Below are 15,679 nucleotides of genomic sequence, written 5' to 3'. Positions count from 1 at the left end.
AAGGTGGCAAGGTATGGCATGCAGCCTAGCATGTAATACCATGGCAACAAGCCACCACGGAGCCATTGGATAGATCATATACCATACATTGTATGCAGTCTTCATACATTGTATGTGATGCCATTCACCGCTCAGGGATACCATATATCCTTGTTGCAGCGGTGACCATAGGCAAACGCAGGAGGGTTTCTGATTGCCCGGAAACCCCCTTCCTCTTGGCAAGTGCCTTGAATAATGACAACAACACTGGTATATAATATGATTAGTAGAGCTGCCCCCACACATGTAGTGTAAGGGACAGAGCAGAGCTGCTGCACAAGCCTAGTGTACCAGCTTCTTCTACCACATTTATTGTATGTGCGGATCCGAGCCCCCAAACATTGCAATGGACCAGAGAGCAGCTGCCAGGAGGAAGAGACAGGAGCCTTATCATGTGGTGGGAGATTGTGAACTTAGAAAGTGCAGTATTGGTTCTATTATGTTTGTGTATGTATATATTATATGTTTAACCTTTTCCTGACCACTTATTCTATTTTAATGTTTAAAACAGCCTATATACTATAAACCAGGGGTGGCCAAACCGGTCCTCAAGATCTACCAACGGTGCATCTTTTCTAGGAAACCTGTGGATGTATAGTAGGAATGAATGCAGCAGGTTCTAAAATGTGACCGTCAGCTAGGTGATCTGGAAACCATGGACCGTTGGTAGATCTCGAGGACCTGTTTGGCCGCCCCTGCTAAATCTGTACTGTTAAATATTAATACTGTATTCCATACAGTATCCAGTGTATAAAAAGACCAATTTTCAGGGCTGTTAACAACACTCCCCCAGACTCCCGTACTTACTCTAATGCACTGCAAAGTGGGAGATTTTGGAGTACATTTGGAAACCCCCCTTTAAAATTCCTGCGTTTGCTACTGGTGGTGACAACCTCCAGATCCAATCCAATGGGCTCGGGACCGCACTTTGGATCGGAATCAGAGGTAAAGGGCATCGGTCTGATGCATCGCAATAGTGTGAAAAAGCCGCATATCTTACTATTGTAGCCTTTAGATTTAGGTGGGGTGTGTTGTTTCTGTGCTGGGTAAATACCGGCTGCTTCATTTTGACATTGCAATTTAGATTTCAGTTGGAACACACCCCACCCAAATCTAAAGCTGGTCATAAACTGGGGCAATTTGGGCGACTCTGATTTATCGGCCTGAGAAATCAGGTGAAAAGTGCTCAAATCGCATGTGCCTAACCTCTGATTCCGATCCGTGATGGTTTTTTTAAAGGGGCAATCACTTACAAGGCAAAACCATGCCTTGTAAGTGATTGCCCCTTTTAAAAAAAAAAATGCTTGAGTTTAGCCATTATCCCATACTGCTGCTAAACTCCACGATGCGCTGTCCCGGAGATCGATATATCACATGCAATACGCTGTCTGGGAAGGTCCTGAGTGTGCAGAGTTTTTACGCTCGCTGCACATTACATCTGCCTCACCTGCAGTGCAGCATGGTTTTCCCCATTAGAGAAAGATTTTGCTCTGAGAGCCTTACTGAAACCCCCCCTTTACCAACTGAGATGACCCCTTTCTCTGACTGTTAATAGGCAAGCTGGGTACACCGGGCAGGGTGGTTAGGGTTTGGCACTAGAGGGGAGGGTTAGGCTGAGGGGTACGGGGGTTATGGTTAGGCAGCGGGGTATGGGGTTAGGCACTAGAGGGGAGGGATAGGCTGAGGGGTACGAGGGTTAGGCTGAGGGGTATGAGGGTTAGGCAGCGGAGTACGGGGATAGCAGGGGCGGTTTGGGACTGCAATCCAGCCCGGGCAAAGAACTCTTGCAGCAGGGGGGGGGGTGCTGGCGGCGGCAGCCGGGGGGGGGGGTGTTGTTTGCTGGCGACACAGCAGCCCGGGGGGGGGGGGGGGCGCTGATGTAATGCCAGGGGGAGCGAGGCGGAGGGTAGTGTTTGTTATGCAGGGCGGGGGACACACCTGCTCTGCTGCCTCCAGGTGGGGAACGGGAGCAGTGGGAGCCCGCGCTGCTGCCGCACACCCATGGGAGGTGCTGTGTGCTATCGCGCATGCGCAGTACCCCTCCCGTGCCCATTTTGGATGTGGGCAAAGTGCAGACAGTCCAGGGGGAGCGCGGCCGGTCCGTTTTTACGGTGTTTTAGGCCAGCCCACCGGGACATGGCCCGGTTTCCCGGTGAGTCAATCCACCCCTGGGGGTTAGGCACTTAAGGGAAGGTTTAGACTGAGGGGTACTGGGGTTAGGGTTATGCCGCGGAGTACGGGGTTAGGCACTAAAGGGGAGGGTTTGGCTGAGGGGTACAGAGGTTAGGGTTAGGCAGCAGGGTACGGGGTTAGGCACTAGAGGGGAGGCAGGGGTGTAACTTGATATTCGTAGGCTCCATAGCAAAATTTTGTAAGGGCCTCTTATTTAGCAACTGATGGTGATAAATGTATGTAAAACATATTACTTAGACAGTAAAGATGGGCCCCCTTCAGCTCTGGGCCCCATAGCAGCTGCACCCCCTGCACCTATGGTAGTTATGCCCTTGAGGGGAGGTTTAGGCTGAGGGGTACGAGGGTTAGAGTTAGACACTAGAAGGGCGTTCGGGTTATCGGGTTAGGTTGCATCATACAGGGGTTAGGGTTAGGTTGCGGACATTAGGGTTAGGCACTAGAAAGGGGTTAGGTTGCATGGTGCGGGGGTTAGGTTGCGTGGTACGGGGTGTGGTATAACACACCGACAGTTGGGATTCCAGACAGTCATTAGCGTGACGTCGGAATCCCGACTGCACAGCGTGGGGAACGCAATGAAGCCCCTTGCGGGCTCACTGGGAGCAGTCGGGATTCCGATGTCGGAGTAATGACTGTCGGAATCCCCACTGTCGGTGAGATGTCCAGCACCCCGTGGTACGGTGGTTAGGGTTAGGCACTGGGGTACGGAGGTTAGGGTTAGGCACTAGAAGGGGGATAGGTTGCATGGTGTGGGGGTTAGGTTGTGTGGTACGGTGCTTAGGGTTAGGCAGCTGGGTACGGGGTTAGGCACTAGAGGGGAGGAGGGTTAGATTTAGGCACTAGAAGGGGGTTAGGTTGTGTGGTATGGGGGTTAGGGTTAGGTTGAATGCTGCGGGGGTTAGGTTGCATGTGTTAGGGTTAGGCACTAGAAGGGGGTTAGGGTTAAGTTGCTTGGTACAGGGGTTAAGGTTATGTTGCCCGGTACAGCTGTTAGGGTTATGTTGCAGGCTGGGTTAGGCATAGAGGGGGATTAGGAAGTAGCAGTAACTAATGTTTGCACAGTACACATAAATAATAACAAATATCAGAATTTTGTTTCTTTAAATAAATAAAGTACCATAACAATAGCATATTAATATATATTATGTACCAGTGTTTTGCATAGGAGTGGGGAAGGTGACGCTGGGTAGGTAAGTGTACAATAAACTGCCAGTATTACCCACATTGCCCCTATAACTGTATCATGCATTTCCCAGCACTACATATAATAATATGTCTGTCACACAGATATTAGCGCAGTGGGGTGAGAGTGACACGGGTAGGCACACTGGGCAGGATCCTCCTTCTGCTGCCGCTGCTGTGCGCTCTGGGCGGTGCATTACGGTAATGAGCAGCGGGAGTGCGCTTGTGTCAGGCATTACGGTGAGACAGCGCGGTCGCACTCGGGGATGAGCTGCCGGGACACCGAGCTCTGACGGCCGGGGACAGAGAGAGGAGAGCCTGGGCTCAGACAGGTCAGTGACTGCCGGAGGGTGGGGGTCATAGTGTAGCGTCTCCCCCGAACTGTGTGACTGGCTGCACTCCCCGAACCCTGACTCTGTGACTGGTTGCACCCCCCGAACTCTGACTGTGTGACTGCACCCCCAACCCCTGACTGTGTGACTGGCTGCACCCCCCCCCCCCCCCAACCCCTGACTGTGTGACTGGCTGCACCCCCCGAACTCTGACTGTGTGACTGCACCCCCAACCCCTGACTGTGTGACTGGCTGCACCCCCCGAACTCTGACTGTGTGACTGCACCCCCAACCCCTGACTGTGTGACTGCACCCCCAACCCCTGACTGTGTGACTGCACCCCCAACCCCTGACTGTGTGACTGGCTGCACCCCCCGAACTCTGACTGTGTGACTGCACACCCCAACCCCAGGCTGACTGTGTGACTGGCTGCACCCCCCCGAACTCTGACTGTGTGACTGGCTGCACCCCCCCGAACTCTGACTGTGTGACTGGCTGCACCCCCCCGAACTCTGACTGTGTGACTGGCTGCACCCCCCCGAACTCTGACTGTGTGACTGGCTGCACCCCCCCGAACTCTGACTGTGTGACTGGCTGCACCCCCCCGAACTCTGACTGTGTGACTGGCTGCACCCCCCCGAACTCTGACTGTGTGACTGGCTGCACCCCCCCGAACTCTGACTGTGTGACTGGCTGCACCCCCCCGAACTCTGACTGTGTGACTGGCTGCACCCCCCGAACTCTGACTGTGTGACTGGCTGCACCCCCCGAACCCTGACTGTGGGACTGGCTGCACCCCCCCCCCGAACTCTGACTGTGTGACTGGCTGCACCCCCCCCGAACTCTAACTGTGTGACTGGCTGCACCCCCCCGAACTCTGACTGTGTGACTGGCTGCACCGCCCCCCCCCCGAACTCTGACTGTGTGACTGCACCCCCCAACCCCTGACTGTGTGACTGGCTGCACCCCCCAACCCCTGACTGTGTGACTGGCTGCAACCCCCGAACCCTGACTGTGTGACTCTCTGCAACCCCTGACTGTGTGACTGCACCCCCCTCCACAACCCCTGACTGTGTGACTGCACCCCCCCCCCCCCACAACCCCTGACTGTGACTGTCTGCACCCCTGAACGCTGACTGTGTAACGGGCTGCACCCCCTGAACGCTGACTGTGTCTCTGACTGCACCCCTCTGACTGTGTGACTGTCTGCACCCCCCGAACCCTGACTGTGTGACTGCACCCCCCTGAACCCTGACACTGTGACTGGCTTCACCTCCCCAACTGTGACTGTGTGATTGCATGCCCCCCAACCCTGACTGCACCCCCTAACCCTGACTGTGAACCCCAACCGGCTTCACCCCCAGAACCGAGACTGTGTGAATGCACTCCCCCCCCCCCCCCTCCCCAAACTGTGACTGTGTGAATGCACCCTCCCCCCGAACCGTGACTGCACCCCACTAACGCTGGCTGTGTGAGTGGCTTCACCCCCTGAACCCTGACTGTGTGACCGGCTGCACCCCCTAACCCTGACTGTGTAACTGGACACCCCCAACCGCACCCCCCCCCCCCTTTCCCTGATTGTGTGACTGCCCCCCCCCCTAACTGCACCACTGTAACCATGACTGTCTGACTATATTGCTGCCCCCCCCCCCCCACACACACACACACACACACACACACACTCAACCCTTTCTGTGTAACTGGTTGCATCCCCCCAATTCCGACTGTTTGCTAACCACCTAACCCTCACTGTGTGTCTGTGTGCTACCTCCCCAATCGACTGTGTGACTGGCTGCCCCCCCCAACCCTGACTGTAACTGGGTGCATCCCCTAATCTTGACTGTGTGCAGACCCCCATCCTAACTGTGTGTAGAATTGGGTGCAGCACCCCCTCACCCCTGCCTGCACATGTAACGTGGGTAGTCTCCCTAATATTGGAGATATTTGTGATATGACAGCTTGGTGTTATGAGGTCATGTGATGTACTTGTACACACTGAGCCTCCTGTATGTTCCTTCATAAGTAGCATTATATGGGAAAGTCATTAATGATGGCAAGGGGGTGGGGGGGGTCCCCTGTCCGGGAGGAGCGTATGACACTGACAGGAAGGGGTCCCCCACAAGTTTGGCGCTAGCTGTAGTCTCTATTCTCAGTTGTTTTGTATCTCTGGCTCATGGACTTTCCTGGTTCCTACCAACATTTATATCTCTGTGTTTTTGTTTCCTTAAATACCCCACAATACATAGGAACATGCCGCAGAGATGCCATATAACAGAATATATGTTCCTAACACAGAAATCTAACACCCTTCTGATAAGATGGAGGCCCCCATCTTCCAGTCCCATCCACGAAGGACTGACACGGAATGTGTACCATCATGTCAGCTGCAGGCATACCTGATCCAACCTATTACTGATCAGATCTCTGCCAGTGTATCCGACTGGCGCTCAATGCAACATTGGTGCAATGAAACACCTAATCGCTGCTCCAACTGCGGAGAGAGATAATGTAGCAACCAATCTGTTACTGTAGGCGTGCATCATGAGAGAAGCTGATTGGTTGATACTTTATCACTCTCCACATCCTACCCCATTCTACGTCCTACTACTCCTATTGTGGTTCTGCCCCCCAGATCCCTGTGTCTGTGCCGGGGGAATGTTTAATAAATGGGGCCCGATGCTCGCAGAGTGCATCACTGTTTACCATGGCTGCATTTAGCTCACAGTAAGACCTCAGTTATTACTGTGATGGGAACCTACCTGATGTGACGCTCCGCAGCAGCAGGCACCTACCGGCCTCTCTCCTGCTGTGCACTTAGCGCTGTGGTTTCCAGTGTCATTAGCTTTTGGAATGAATGAGATGAATCGTCCCAGAGGTTACAGCGCAGAGATCGCGTTCTGGGTTCAAAATCTTGTTGGCAAAATATTATTTGTAAGTTAATAACATCTTCGGGTTCTAATAAGGTGGCGGATGGATGCCAGGATTCGGAACGGCTGGGAAGTAACTGGTTCGACTGGGGGGGGGTGGTTGTTGCCATTTAGGAGTTCAGCTGTTGGCACAATTCTGAGGTGGCAGCTTACTGTGTGGAGCGGGCACATAAAATGGGTGTCACGGTCCCCATTCTGCAGATCAGCTGCTGGTCCATTGTATTTTCCATAATGCTTAGTAAGCGCGGGACAGGTCCTGCTTTACAGATGTGTACTCATACTATTTGCTGCAGTCCTGCCAGACAGCCCCTCGGCATGCTGGGTCATGAGTGAATAGTCTGGCGTCTTTTTTGCTTCTTATTTGCAGTAAATGCACCTTATTGCATTTAGAGAGGCTGAGCTGAGCAATGTGATATATTGTGTGTGACTGAGTCTCTGAATCTGTACACAAAGTGCTACAAACAGGCATTTTCGGTAAAGAAAGACGCCCAGCGTTGGCAGCTCACTGGGCGCTCACTCCGGGCATCTCGCGCTGCATGGTGCTAGTTTATGTGGACACAACTGTTTATGGTAAAGACCGCATTCGCTTCCCAGCATCCCCCCTCCCCCAATTGTCAAGTTTTTGAGGCTGAGGATGAAGATTGCTGCAGATCTCTTCCTGCTTTCCCTGGCACAACCTGTGATATAAATAATTGTGCACATGAAAGGGTTAGCAGTCAGCGGAGTGCCAGGTGCAGAATAATATCACCCCGCACGCTGCTTATTGCAGAACGTCTTCAATCCCACACCTTCCGCTCTGCTTGTCTGCACTAGCTGGTAGCACAGTGCTGTGCACACATCTCCCAGCAATCCCGTCCCCTCCGCCAGCAGCTGAATGAGCTGGTAAGTGAAGCAAAAAAGAAAGGTCCGGTGATCAGTGGTAAGTGAAGCACCCTGGGGACAAGCTTGTATCATGGTGTTTATGGACAGCTAATGAGTCACTGATTCTGGTAGAGGAAGAAGCCGGGGAGACTGGGAACAGGACCCTGATTCTGGGATCGGGAGGCTGGGATCGGGGCATCTGATACTGGGAACAGGACCCTGATTCTGGGATCGGGAGGCTGGGATCGGGGCATCTGATACTGGGAGAGGGCGAAGGCAGGGGAGACTGGGAACATGACCCTGATTCTGGGAGAGGGAGAAGCCAGGAGACTGGGAACAGGACCCTGATACTGGGAGAGGGAGACTGGGATCGGGGCATCTGATACTGGGAACAGGACCCTGATTCTGGGAGAGGGAGGCTGGGATCGGGGCATCTGATACTGGGAGAGGGAGACTGGGAACCAGGCATCTGATACTGGGAGAGGGCGAAGGCAGGGGAGACTGGGAACAGCACCCTGATCTTGGGAGAGGGAGAAGCCAGTAGACTGGGAACAGGACCCTGATACTGGGAGAGGGAGACTGGGAACGGGGCATCTGATACTGGGAACAGGACCCTGATTCTGGGAGAGGGAGACTGGGAACAGGGCATCTGATACTGGGAACAGGACCCTGATTCTGGGAGAGGGAGACTGGGAACGGGGCATCTGATACTGGGAACAGGACCCTGATTCTGGGATCGGGAGGCTGGGATCGGGGCATCTGATACTGGGAGAGGGCGAAGGCAGGGGAGACTGGGAACAGGACCCTGATTCTGGGAGAGGGAGACTGGGATCGGGGCATCTGATACTGGGAACAGGACCCTGATTCTAGGAGAGGGAGGCTGGGATCGGGGCATCTGATACTGGGAGAGGGAGACTGGGAACCAGGCATCTGATACTGGGAGAGGGCGAAGGCAGGGGAGACTGGGAACAGCACCCTGATTCTGGGAGAGGGAGAAGCCAGGAGACTGGGAACAGGACCCTGATACTGGGAGAGGGAGACTGGGATCAGGGCATCTGATACTGGGAACAGGACCCTGATTCTGGGAGAGGGAGGCTGGGATCGGGGCATCTGATACTGGGAGAGGGAGACTGGGAACCAGGCATCTGATACTGGGAGAGGGCGAAGGCAGGGGAGACTGGGAACAGCACCCTGATTCTGGGAGAGGGAGAAGCCAGGAGACTGGGAACAGGACCCTGATACTGGGAGAGGGAGACTGGGAACGGGGCATCTGATACTGGGAGAGGGAGACTGGGAACCAGGCATCTGATACTGGGAGAGGGAGAAGCCGGGGAGACTGGGAACAGGACCCTGATTCTGAGAGAGGAAGAAGCCGGGGAGACTGGGAACAGGACCCTGATTCTGAGAGAGGGAGAAGCCGGGGAGACTGGGAACAGGACCCTGATACTGGGAGAGGGAGAAGCTGAGGAGACTGGGAACAGGACCCTGATACTGGGAGAGGGAGACTGGGAACGGGGCATCTGATACTGGGAGAGGGAGACTGGGAACCAGGCATCTGATACTGGGAGAGGGAGAAGTCGGGTTGACTGGGAACAGGACCCTGATACTGGGAGAGGGAGAAGCCGGGGAGATTGGGAACAGGACCCTGACACTGGGAGAGGGAGAAGCCGGGGAGACTGGGGACAGGACCCTCATACTGGGAGAGGGAGAAGCCGGGGAGACTGGGGACAGGACCCTCATACTGGGAGAGGGAGAAGCTGGGGAGACTGGGAACAGGGACCTAATACCGGGAGAAGCCGGGGACACTGAGAACAGGACCCTGATTCTGAGAGAGGGAGAAGCCGGGGAGATCGGGAACAGGACCCTGATACTGGGTGAGGGAGAAGCTGGAGAGACTGGGAACAGGACCCTGACATTGGGAGAGGGAGAAGCCTGGGAGATTGGGAACAGGACCCTGACACTGGGAGAGGGAGAAGTCAGGGAGATTGGGAACAGGACCCTGATACTGGGTGAGGGAGAAGCTGGAGAGACTGGAAAAAGGACCCTGATACTGGGAGAGGGTGGGGGGACAATGACTGGAGACAGGACCCAGATACTAGGTGAGAGGGAGAGGACAGGGGGAATTGGGTGCCTGGTAACAGAACACTGTAGGCTGATATTCCTGTAGATGTGTAACCGGTAGATCGCTGTTGGGCTCTTACACATGGGTCGATGGGAGCTCTGTGCTGAGCGGTATGTCACTGCCAGTGTTCTCAATAGAGAGAACACAGGCGATGACCAGATTAACTGTATACTGCATGCAGTATAAATCTAGTCAGGCGATGGCGCTGTCGCCAGGGGCCCTGCATACATAGCTATTTCTCCTTAACATCTAAGAGATCTAGTCAGATCGCTTAGAAATTGACAAAAATCCCCTGTGTGTGCCCCATTATTCTTGGCATGAGGATGTGCTGGATTTTCTCTCTGAACAATAAGATATAATGGGCGCACGCTGCAAATCATCACATTAATCATCCTAATGACTCAGTACACACATCACTCCTGGGATCTTCTCCTGTCAGACGCCCCGCTGCATATTCCCGTCACCAGGGCCGCCTAACATCTCCGTATCGCATAGCGCAGTTGTTAAGGAGAATCTGAGCAGCCAGAAATAACTTCATCCCTCAGCCGATATGTCCCATGATCCTCTCTGTATCTTTGTGCAATAAAATCCAAAATAGCAAATACATTTTTTGGAAGCTTTTGGAACTATTCTTCAGACTTGGGTCAGCGTTGGCCACCACGTTCCACTGTGAGCTTGCTGTGATTGATGACTTCATGGGCTCATCCTGGCACTTGCAATGGCCGAGCTTGATGAGGATGAGTGGGGTTTAGTTGCCCGTACCGATCGTTTATTTATGAGCCTTCGAGTGGTTCCGCCAGACTGAACATGTCACCATATGGTTACCTTATGCAGCAAGCTGATATGCCAGCTGTATAAGATCTGGCTTTTGAATGGCGGTGGGTAAGGGCGCTATCGTATAGTCCATCATTAGCTTTGTATCGCTGATTATTGCAGCAATAAGTGCTCACTGGTATATCGCTGGCATTCCGCAAACATCACCTGCTCAGCGGCCCCTGCCCATATCTCTGCTCTGCATCACTGGCTGCCGCACGCCGAAGGGAAATGCGCATTGTATAACCTAGCTTCTCCGAATTGCGGTCCCTAGTTACAGGATTGGTCTCAGCACGATGGGAAATGGCTTTTACTTTCGATAAACTGATTCCGCCATCTCCATTCACTCTTCTAGGGCCCGGCGGTAAGTGGAGGAATATGGGATACTGCTGGACAAAGTCGGGGAATCCGCAATGGATGTCTGAGAGGAAAGATGCCAGGGGTAAACCTATTGGCATGTAATATAAAGTGATGACACTTGTATGATGAATGGAAGAGGCCATTACTGCAAATGATGAGTCTTTCATGTCTGTAAGGGTGCATAGAACGTGGCTGGGGGCTCTTGAGTGGCACTTCAGCTCTCAGTGTCTCCTACGCCCGGACTCCTGGCTCTTATTGGCTCCTTCTTCCACGTATAAATTCTATGACATTTGTTCCGGGCTGCTTTCTGAGACATCCACCGACCTTTATCTGTATTGCCGCAGCCAAGTGTCCGAACGGGCGTACAGATGCTTCAGTGGCATCGCCGTGTAATCTTCTACAAGGGGTGATGTAGCAAACCTCCAAGACAGAGTGATGTTGCCCATAGCAACTAATCGGGTTGTAGCTCCCATTTATCTTGCACAGTATACAAAATGACACAAGCTGGTTGCTATGGGCATTTCTCTCATTTGATACTTCTGTGTTTCTAGATCTTGCTGGTTACTGAATGCTCCAGTTGGTCACTGGCTTCTTTAATTTGGTGTTTGTTGGTCTGCGCAATTTTTTCATTTAATTAATTGTATTTTTCATCTCTCAATCAGATATCGGTAATCCATATTAGTACGCTGCGTTCATCCAGCCGGGTGTAATGCAGGATCCAGGGGTTACCGCAACGTTGCGCAGCCATGAAGGTGAAATGCCGTTATTTCCCGCCGAGCGAGCCACTTCTATCCGTCAGCACTTAATGGACGTGGAGTGTCGGCGGAACTGGGCACGCATGCTGTTCCCGCCGTTGTCAGGGATACCGATTCCCGTGTATGGCTGTATGTTTGTGAGTGAGCCTCATCTGTCTAGCTAGTAACGCGCTGTTTACCAGAACGAGTAGCAGAAGCACATGAGGGAGGAGGGCCCTGCTTGTCAGAGCTTACATGCACATGTAGCTTAGGACGTGCGGGCAGAGCTGTTGGCGTGTGGATGCTTACAGCAAATAGACTTAGGCGAGAGATGTCGTTTATCATGGCGACGTGCCTGCTCCAGAAAGACCAGTTTGTACACATCAAAGCGAACATTTGTTACGGTTCACCCCAGGTGGCGTTGGTGTTGACTTTGTAGTCCTGAAGCATTCTTGGCTTGTGTTCTCCTTGTCTCCCATTTTGGCTGCAGACAGGACTGGTAATATTCCAGCATGTACAGTCACAAGGCGATATGTAACTGCGCTTCTCCGGGAGAAATAAGTGAGGAAGTTAGAACAGGTACGGGGGTGCCCTTGTGAGGCACTTCCTGCCTCATGCCTCAGGGACGTGACTAATTGCTAATGGATTAATAGCATGTAGTCTTGTGAGGACTGCCTTGTAAATTGCAGCTTCCGCTGTGTGTAGGAGATGCTGGGCTATTGGTGGTGTACAGAGGGCCCCGCAGGCCTTCATCCTAGCTGATTCTGTGTTTACTGTTGGTCTGGGGGGAAGGTAGTGGTGGTCTGGGGTACACATGGGGTCTGTGGGGGGGGGCGGTGTTCAGCACTTAGAAGGCCTTAGTGGTTATTGGTGAGATTTATCAATGCTTGGAGAGACATAGAGTACCATCCAATCAGCTCCTATCATTTTTAACTGAAGCTGATTGGTCAGTACTTTATCTCTCTCCAAGCCTTGGTAAATCCATCCCTATGCCTGTGTTTTGGGCAGATACCAAGGTAGACAACACAAGTTGTACACATACATTTGTATGTTATGCATGTAATGTAGAGTTTGTACACGGCCCATCCAACTGTAAATCTCTGCATGTTCTGTACCTGCTCCACCTGCAGCACAACAAGGTTTCCCAAAGTGCAAAGTTACTTGCTGGTGGTTACTTGCTGCCAGTGTTTGTGTTGCTGCTGCCAGTGTTTGTGTTGCTGCTGCCAGTGTTTGTGTTGCTGCTGTCACAGTTGCTGCTGCTGCTGTCACAGTTGCTGCTGCTGCTGTCACAGTTGCTGCTGCTGCTGTCACAGTTGCTGCTGCTGCTGTCACAGTTGCTGCTGCTGCTGTCACAGTTGCTGCTGCTGCTGTCACAGTTGCTGCTGCTGCTGTCACAGTTGCTGCTGCTGCTGTCACAGTTGCTGCTGCTGCTGTCACAGTTGCTGCTGCTGCTGTCACAGTTGCTGCTGCTGCTGTCACAGTTGCTGCTGCTGCTGTCACAGTTGCTGCTGCTGCTGTCACAGTTGCTGCTGCTGCTGTCACAGTTGCTGCTGCTGCTGTCACAGTTGCTGCTGCTGCTGTCACAGTTGCTGCTGCTGCTGTCACAGTTGCTGCTGCTGCTGTCACAGTTGCTGCTGCTGCTGTCACAGTTGTTGCTGCTGCTGCTGTCACAGTTGTTGCTGCTGCTGCTGTTGCTGTCACAGTTGCTGCTGCTGTTGCTGTCACAGTTGCTGCTGCTGTTGCTGTCACAGTTGCTGCTGCTGTTGCTGTCACAGTTGCTGCTGCTGTTGCTGTCACAGTTGCTGCTGCTGTTGCTGTCACAGTTGCTGCTGCTGTTGCTGTCACAGTTGCTGCTGCTGTTGCTGCTGCTGTTGCTGTCGCAGTTGCTGCTGCTGTTGCTGTCACAGTTGCTGCTGCTGTTGCTGTCACAGTTGCTGCTGCTGTCACAGTTGCTGCTGCTGCTGCTGTCACAGTTGCTGCTGCTGTCACAGTTGCTGCTGCTGTCACAGTTGCTGCTGCTGTCACAGTTGCTGTTGCAGTTGCTGCTGCTGTTGCTGTCACAGTTGCTGTTGCTGTCACAGTTGCTGTTGCTGTCACAGTTGCTGCTGCTGTCGCTGCTGTCACTGTCGCTGCTGTCACTGTCGCTGCTGTCGCTGTCGTCACTGTCGCTGCTGCTGCTGTCGCTGCTGTCGCTGCTGCTGCTGTCACTGTCGCTGCTGTCACTGTCGCTGCTGCTGCTGTCACTGTCGCTGCTGCTGTCACAGTTGCTGCTGCTGTCGCTGCTGTCACTGTCGCTGCTGTCACTGTTGCTGCTGCTGCTGTCACTGTTGCTGCTGCTGCTGTCACTGTTGCTGCTGCTGCTGTCGCTGTCGCTGCTGCTGCTGTCGCTGTCGCTGCTGCTGCTGTCGCTGCTGCTGCTGTCACTGTCGCTGCTGTCACTGTTGCTGCTGCCGCTGTCACTGCTTTCCTCCCTTCCCAGAAGCAGCCCGTTAATCTGCATGTCTCCCAGCTATTACATAATCTCCGCAGACTCCTGACACACGTGCTGCACTTTCTATCCACTAAACCAGTGCAGCTGAATTACATACCGAGGTCAGAAAAACAAGTTGCTGTATGACATGGTCTGACTGGAGGAAATCCTGCCCTGCTGGTGACTCGCTCTGTGCAGGCACAAACTTCCCATGCGTGTGTCTACGTGGCCCAGAGCGACCGGGCTTCTGGGGAGAGAAGGGTTAACCAGACAGAGGCTGTTTGTGTATCTCTGTGCTGCTGCGTATGTCTCTACGTAAGTGTGAGCCAATGTTTCTGTGAAGACGGAATTAGTGCGGTACCGCTGTCTGCCAAGCGTACGATTTCTGTTTCCGTGAGTATCGGAGCGTTTGCATCTGCTGGTGTGAATGGGGGGGGGGGGGGGGGTACAGGGAAAGGATGTTATAGAGACAGGAGGAGGGGGTGTACCTCACACCACAGTCTCTAGAATCTTTGTGTATGCCCATGTTCATATATTGGCACCAAATTCTCTTCTGTGTGTCATCACATTGCGTCGGCAGCTTTCTTTCTCAGGCCAGAGTAGGCCTGTTTTGAAAATATATCACGTTTGTTAGCTACGTTCTCCAATAACGTATCTCTAGCTCCGGACACTACTGCAGCACCCCAAACTGTCTAGCATACGGTTCCCCTCTTTCTTCTGCGTCATCTAGCTGTGTCGGCAGGATTGGCTCCTCTGGTGTGTACATTGATGCCGATGTGAGAGTGATGCTCCGTATTAGCAGTGTGAGGTTACCGCAGGTCATGTAGTTACCCGTGACAACACACAAGCAGCGCTGGTAGGAATCGCCAGGCGGTATACAGACAATGGTTCATGCTGTAGGGTTGGTGTCACTAGCATACAAGTAGTACAATGTCATGTGATTGTTTAATGGGCAGAATCCTGTTATCTATGCTTCTGTCCTCTTATCAGCTGTTTCCTTCCAGAAAGTTTACACAATACAAAGCTTCCCATCAGAATTGTTACATGGGCGTTCTGGAATGTCTGTATGAGGCTTTGTGCTCCCAGCACCCCCCCGTATAGGGTCTGAAGTGGGAGGGAAACAAAGAGGGGATACCTGGGCACCTGGACAGACAATGCTGCGAAAGGGGCAAATGCAGACGTTGTTGTGCATGCAGGGTAAATACCAGCTGCTATTGCGTGCAGCCAACAAATGCTTTATTCTCGCACTGCGGTTTAGATGGGAGTTTGGGCTAATCACATGTCGCACCTGTGCACGGTTACTTCTGCCCCACTTACTATGCAGCTGGGCTTTTTCCAGGTGCAAACTTACTTGCTCCTTTGCGTTACTCTCACCTCTGAAGCAGATGCTGGACGCACAGTTGCCCGGAGGCAAGATATATATTGGTGCTCCCCCCCCCCCGCCACACATACACACACACTCTTATATTATATGTGTCTGTTCTGATATATTTGTGTTTAATACATACACACATATAGAGAGAGAGAGAGGACACATATATTTCAGAACTCAGCTATAGAAGGGATATCAATGGCTTTCATTATCTGATATAAACTAATAGGGGAGGAGAGGTTCTGCCTTGGCAGCAGGAGCCCAGCGGCAGATAACT

General features: G+C 52.9%; 1 protein-coding gene across 4 annotated transcripts in view; it reads left to right on the top strand.

Annotated features, from left to right (window-relative positions):
- Window positions 1-3,584: 3,584 nt before the first annotated feature.
- The window catches only part of TP53I11 (tumor protein p53 inducible protein 11), a 41,768-nt gene continuing 29,673 nt past the window's right edge, over window positions 3,585-15,679 (top strand). Inside the window, exon 1 of one of the 4 annotated variants that reach the window (XM_083163692.1) lies at window positions 3,585-3,743. Coding sequence is in view for 2 of the 4 variants with exons in the window: in XM_083163690.1 (XP_083019816.1) it covers window positions 14,242-14,345 (104 nt within the window). In the remaining 2 variants the exon portion in view is untranslated. Of the gene's footprint in view, window positions 3,744-7,397; window positions 7,553-14,149; window positions 14,424-15,679 lie in introns of those variants that run through there. The other 3 variants (XM_083163691.1, XM_083163690.1, XM_083163693.1) reach the window with 3 other exon arrangements.

This window comes from Crinia signifera, chromosome 11 (assembly GCF_055691185.1).
Source record: "Crinia signifera chromosome 11, ASM5569118v1, whole genome shotgun sequence".
Taxonomy (NCBI): domain Eukaryota; kingdom Metazoa; phylum Chordata; class Amphibia; order Anura; family Myobatrachidae; genus Crinia; species Crinia signifera.
The sequence above is the reverse complement of the archived record's forward strand: the minus strand, read 5'-3'. Positions and strand labels throughout refer to the sequence as shown.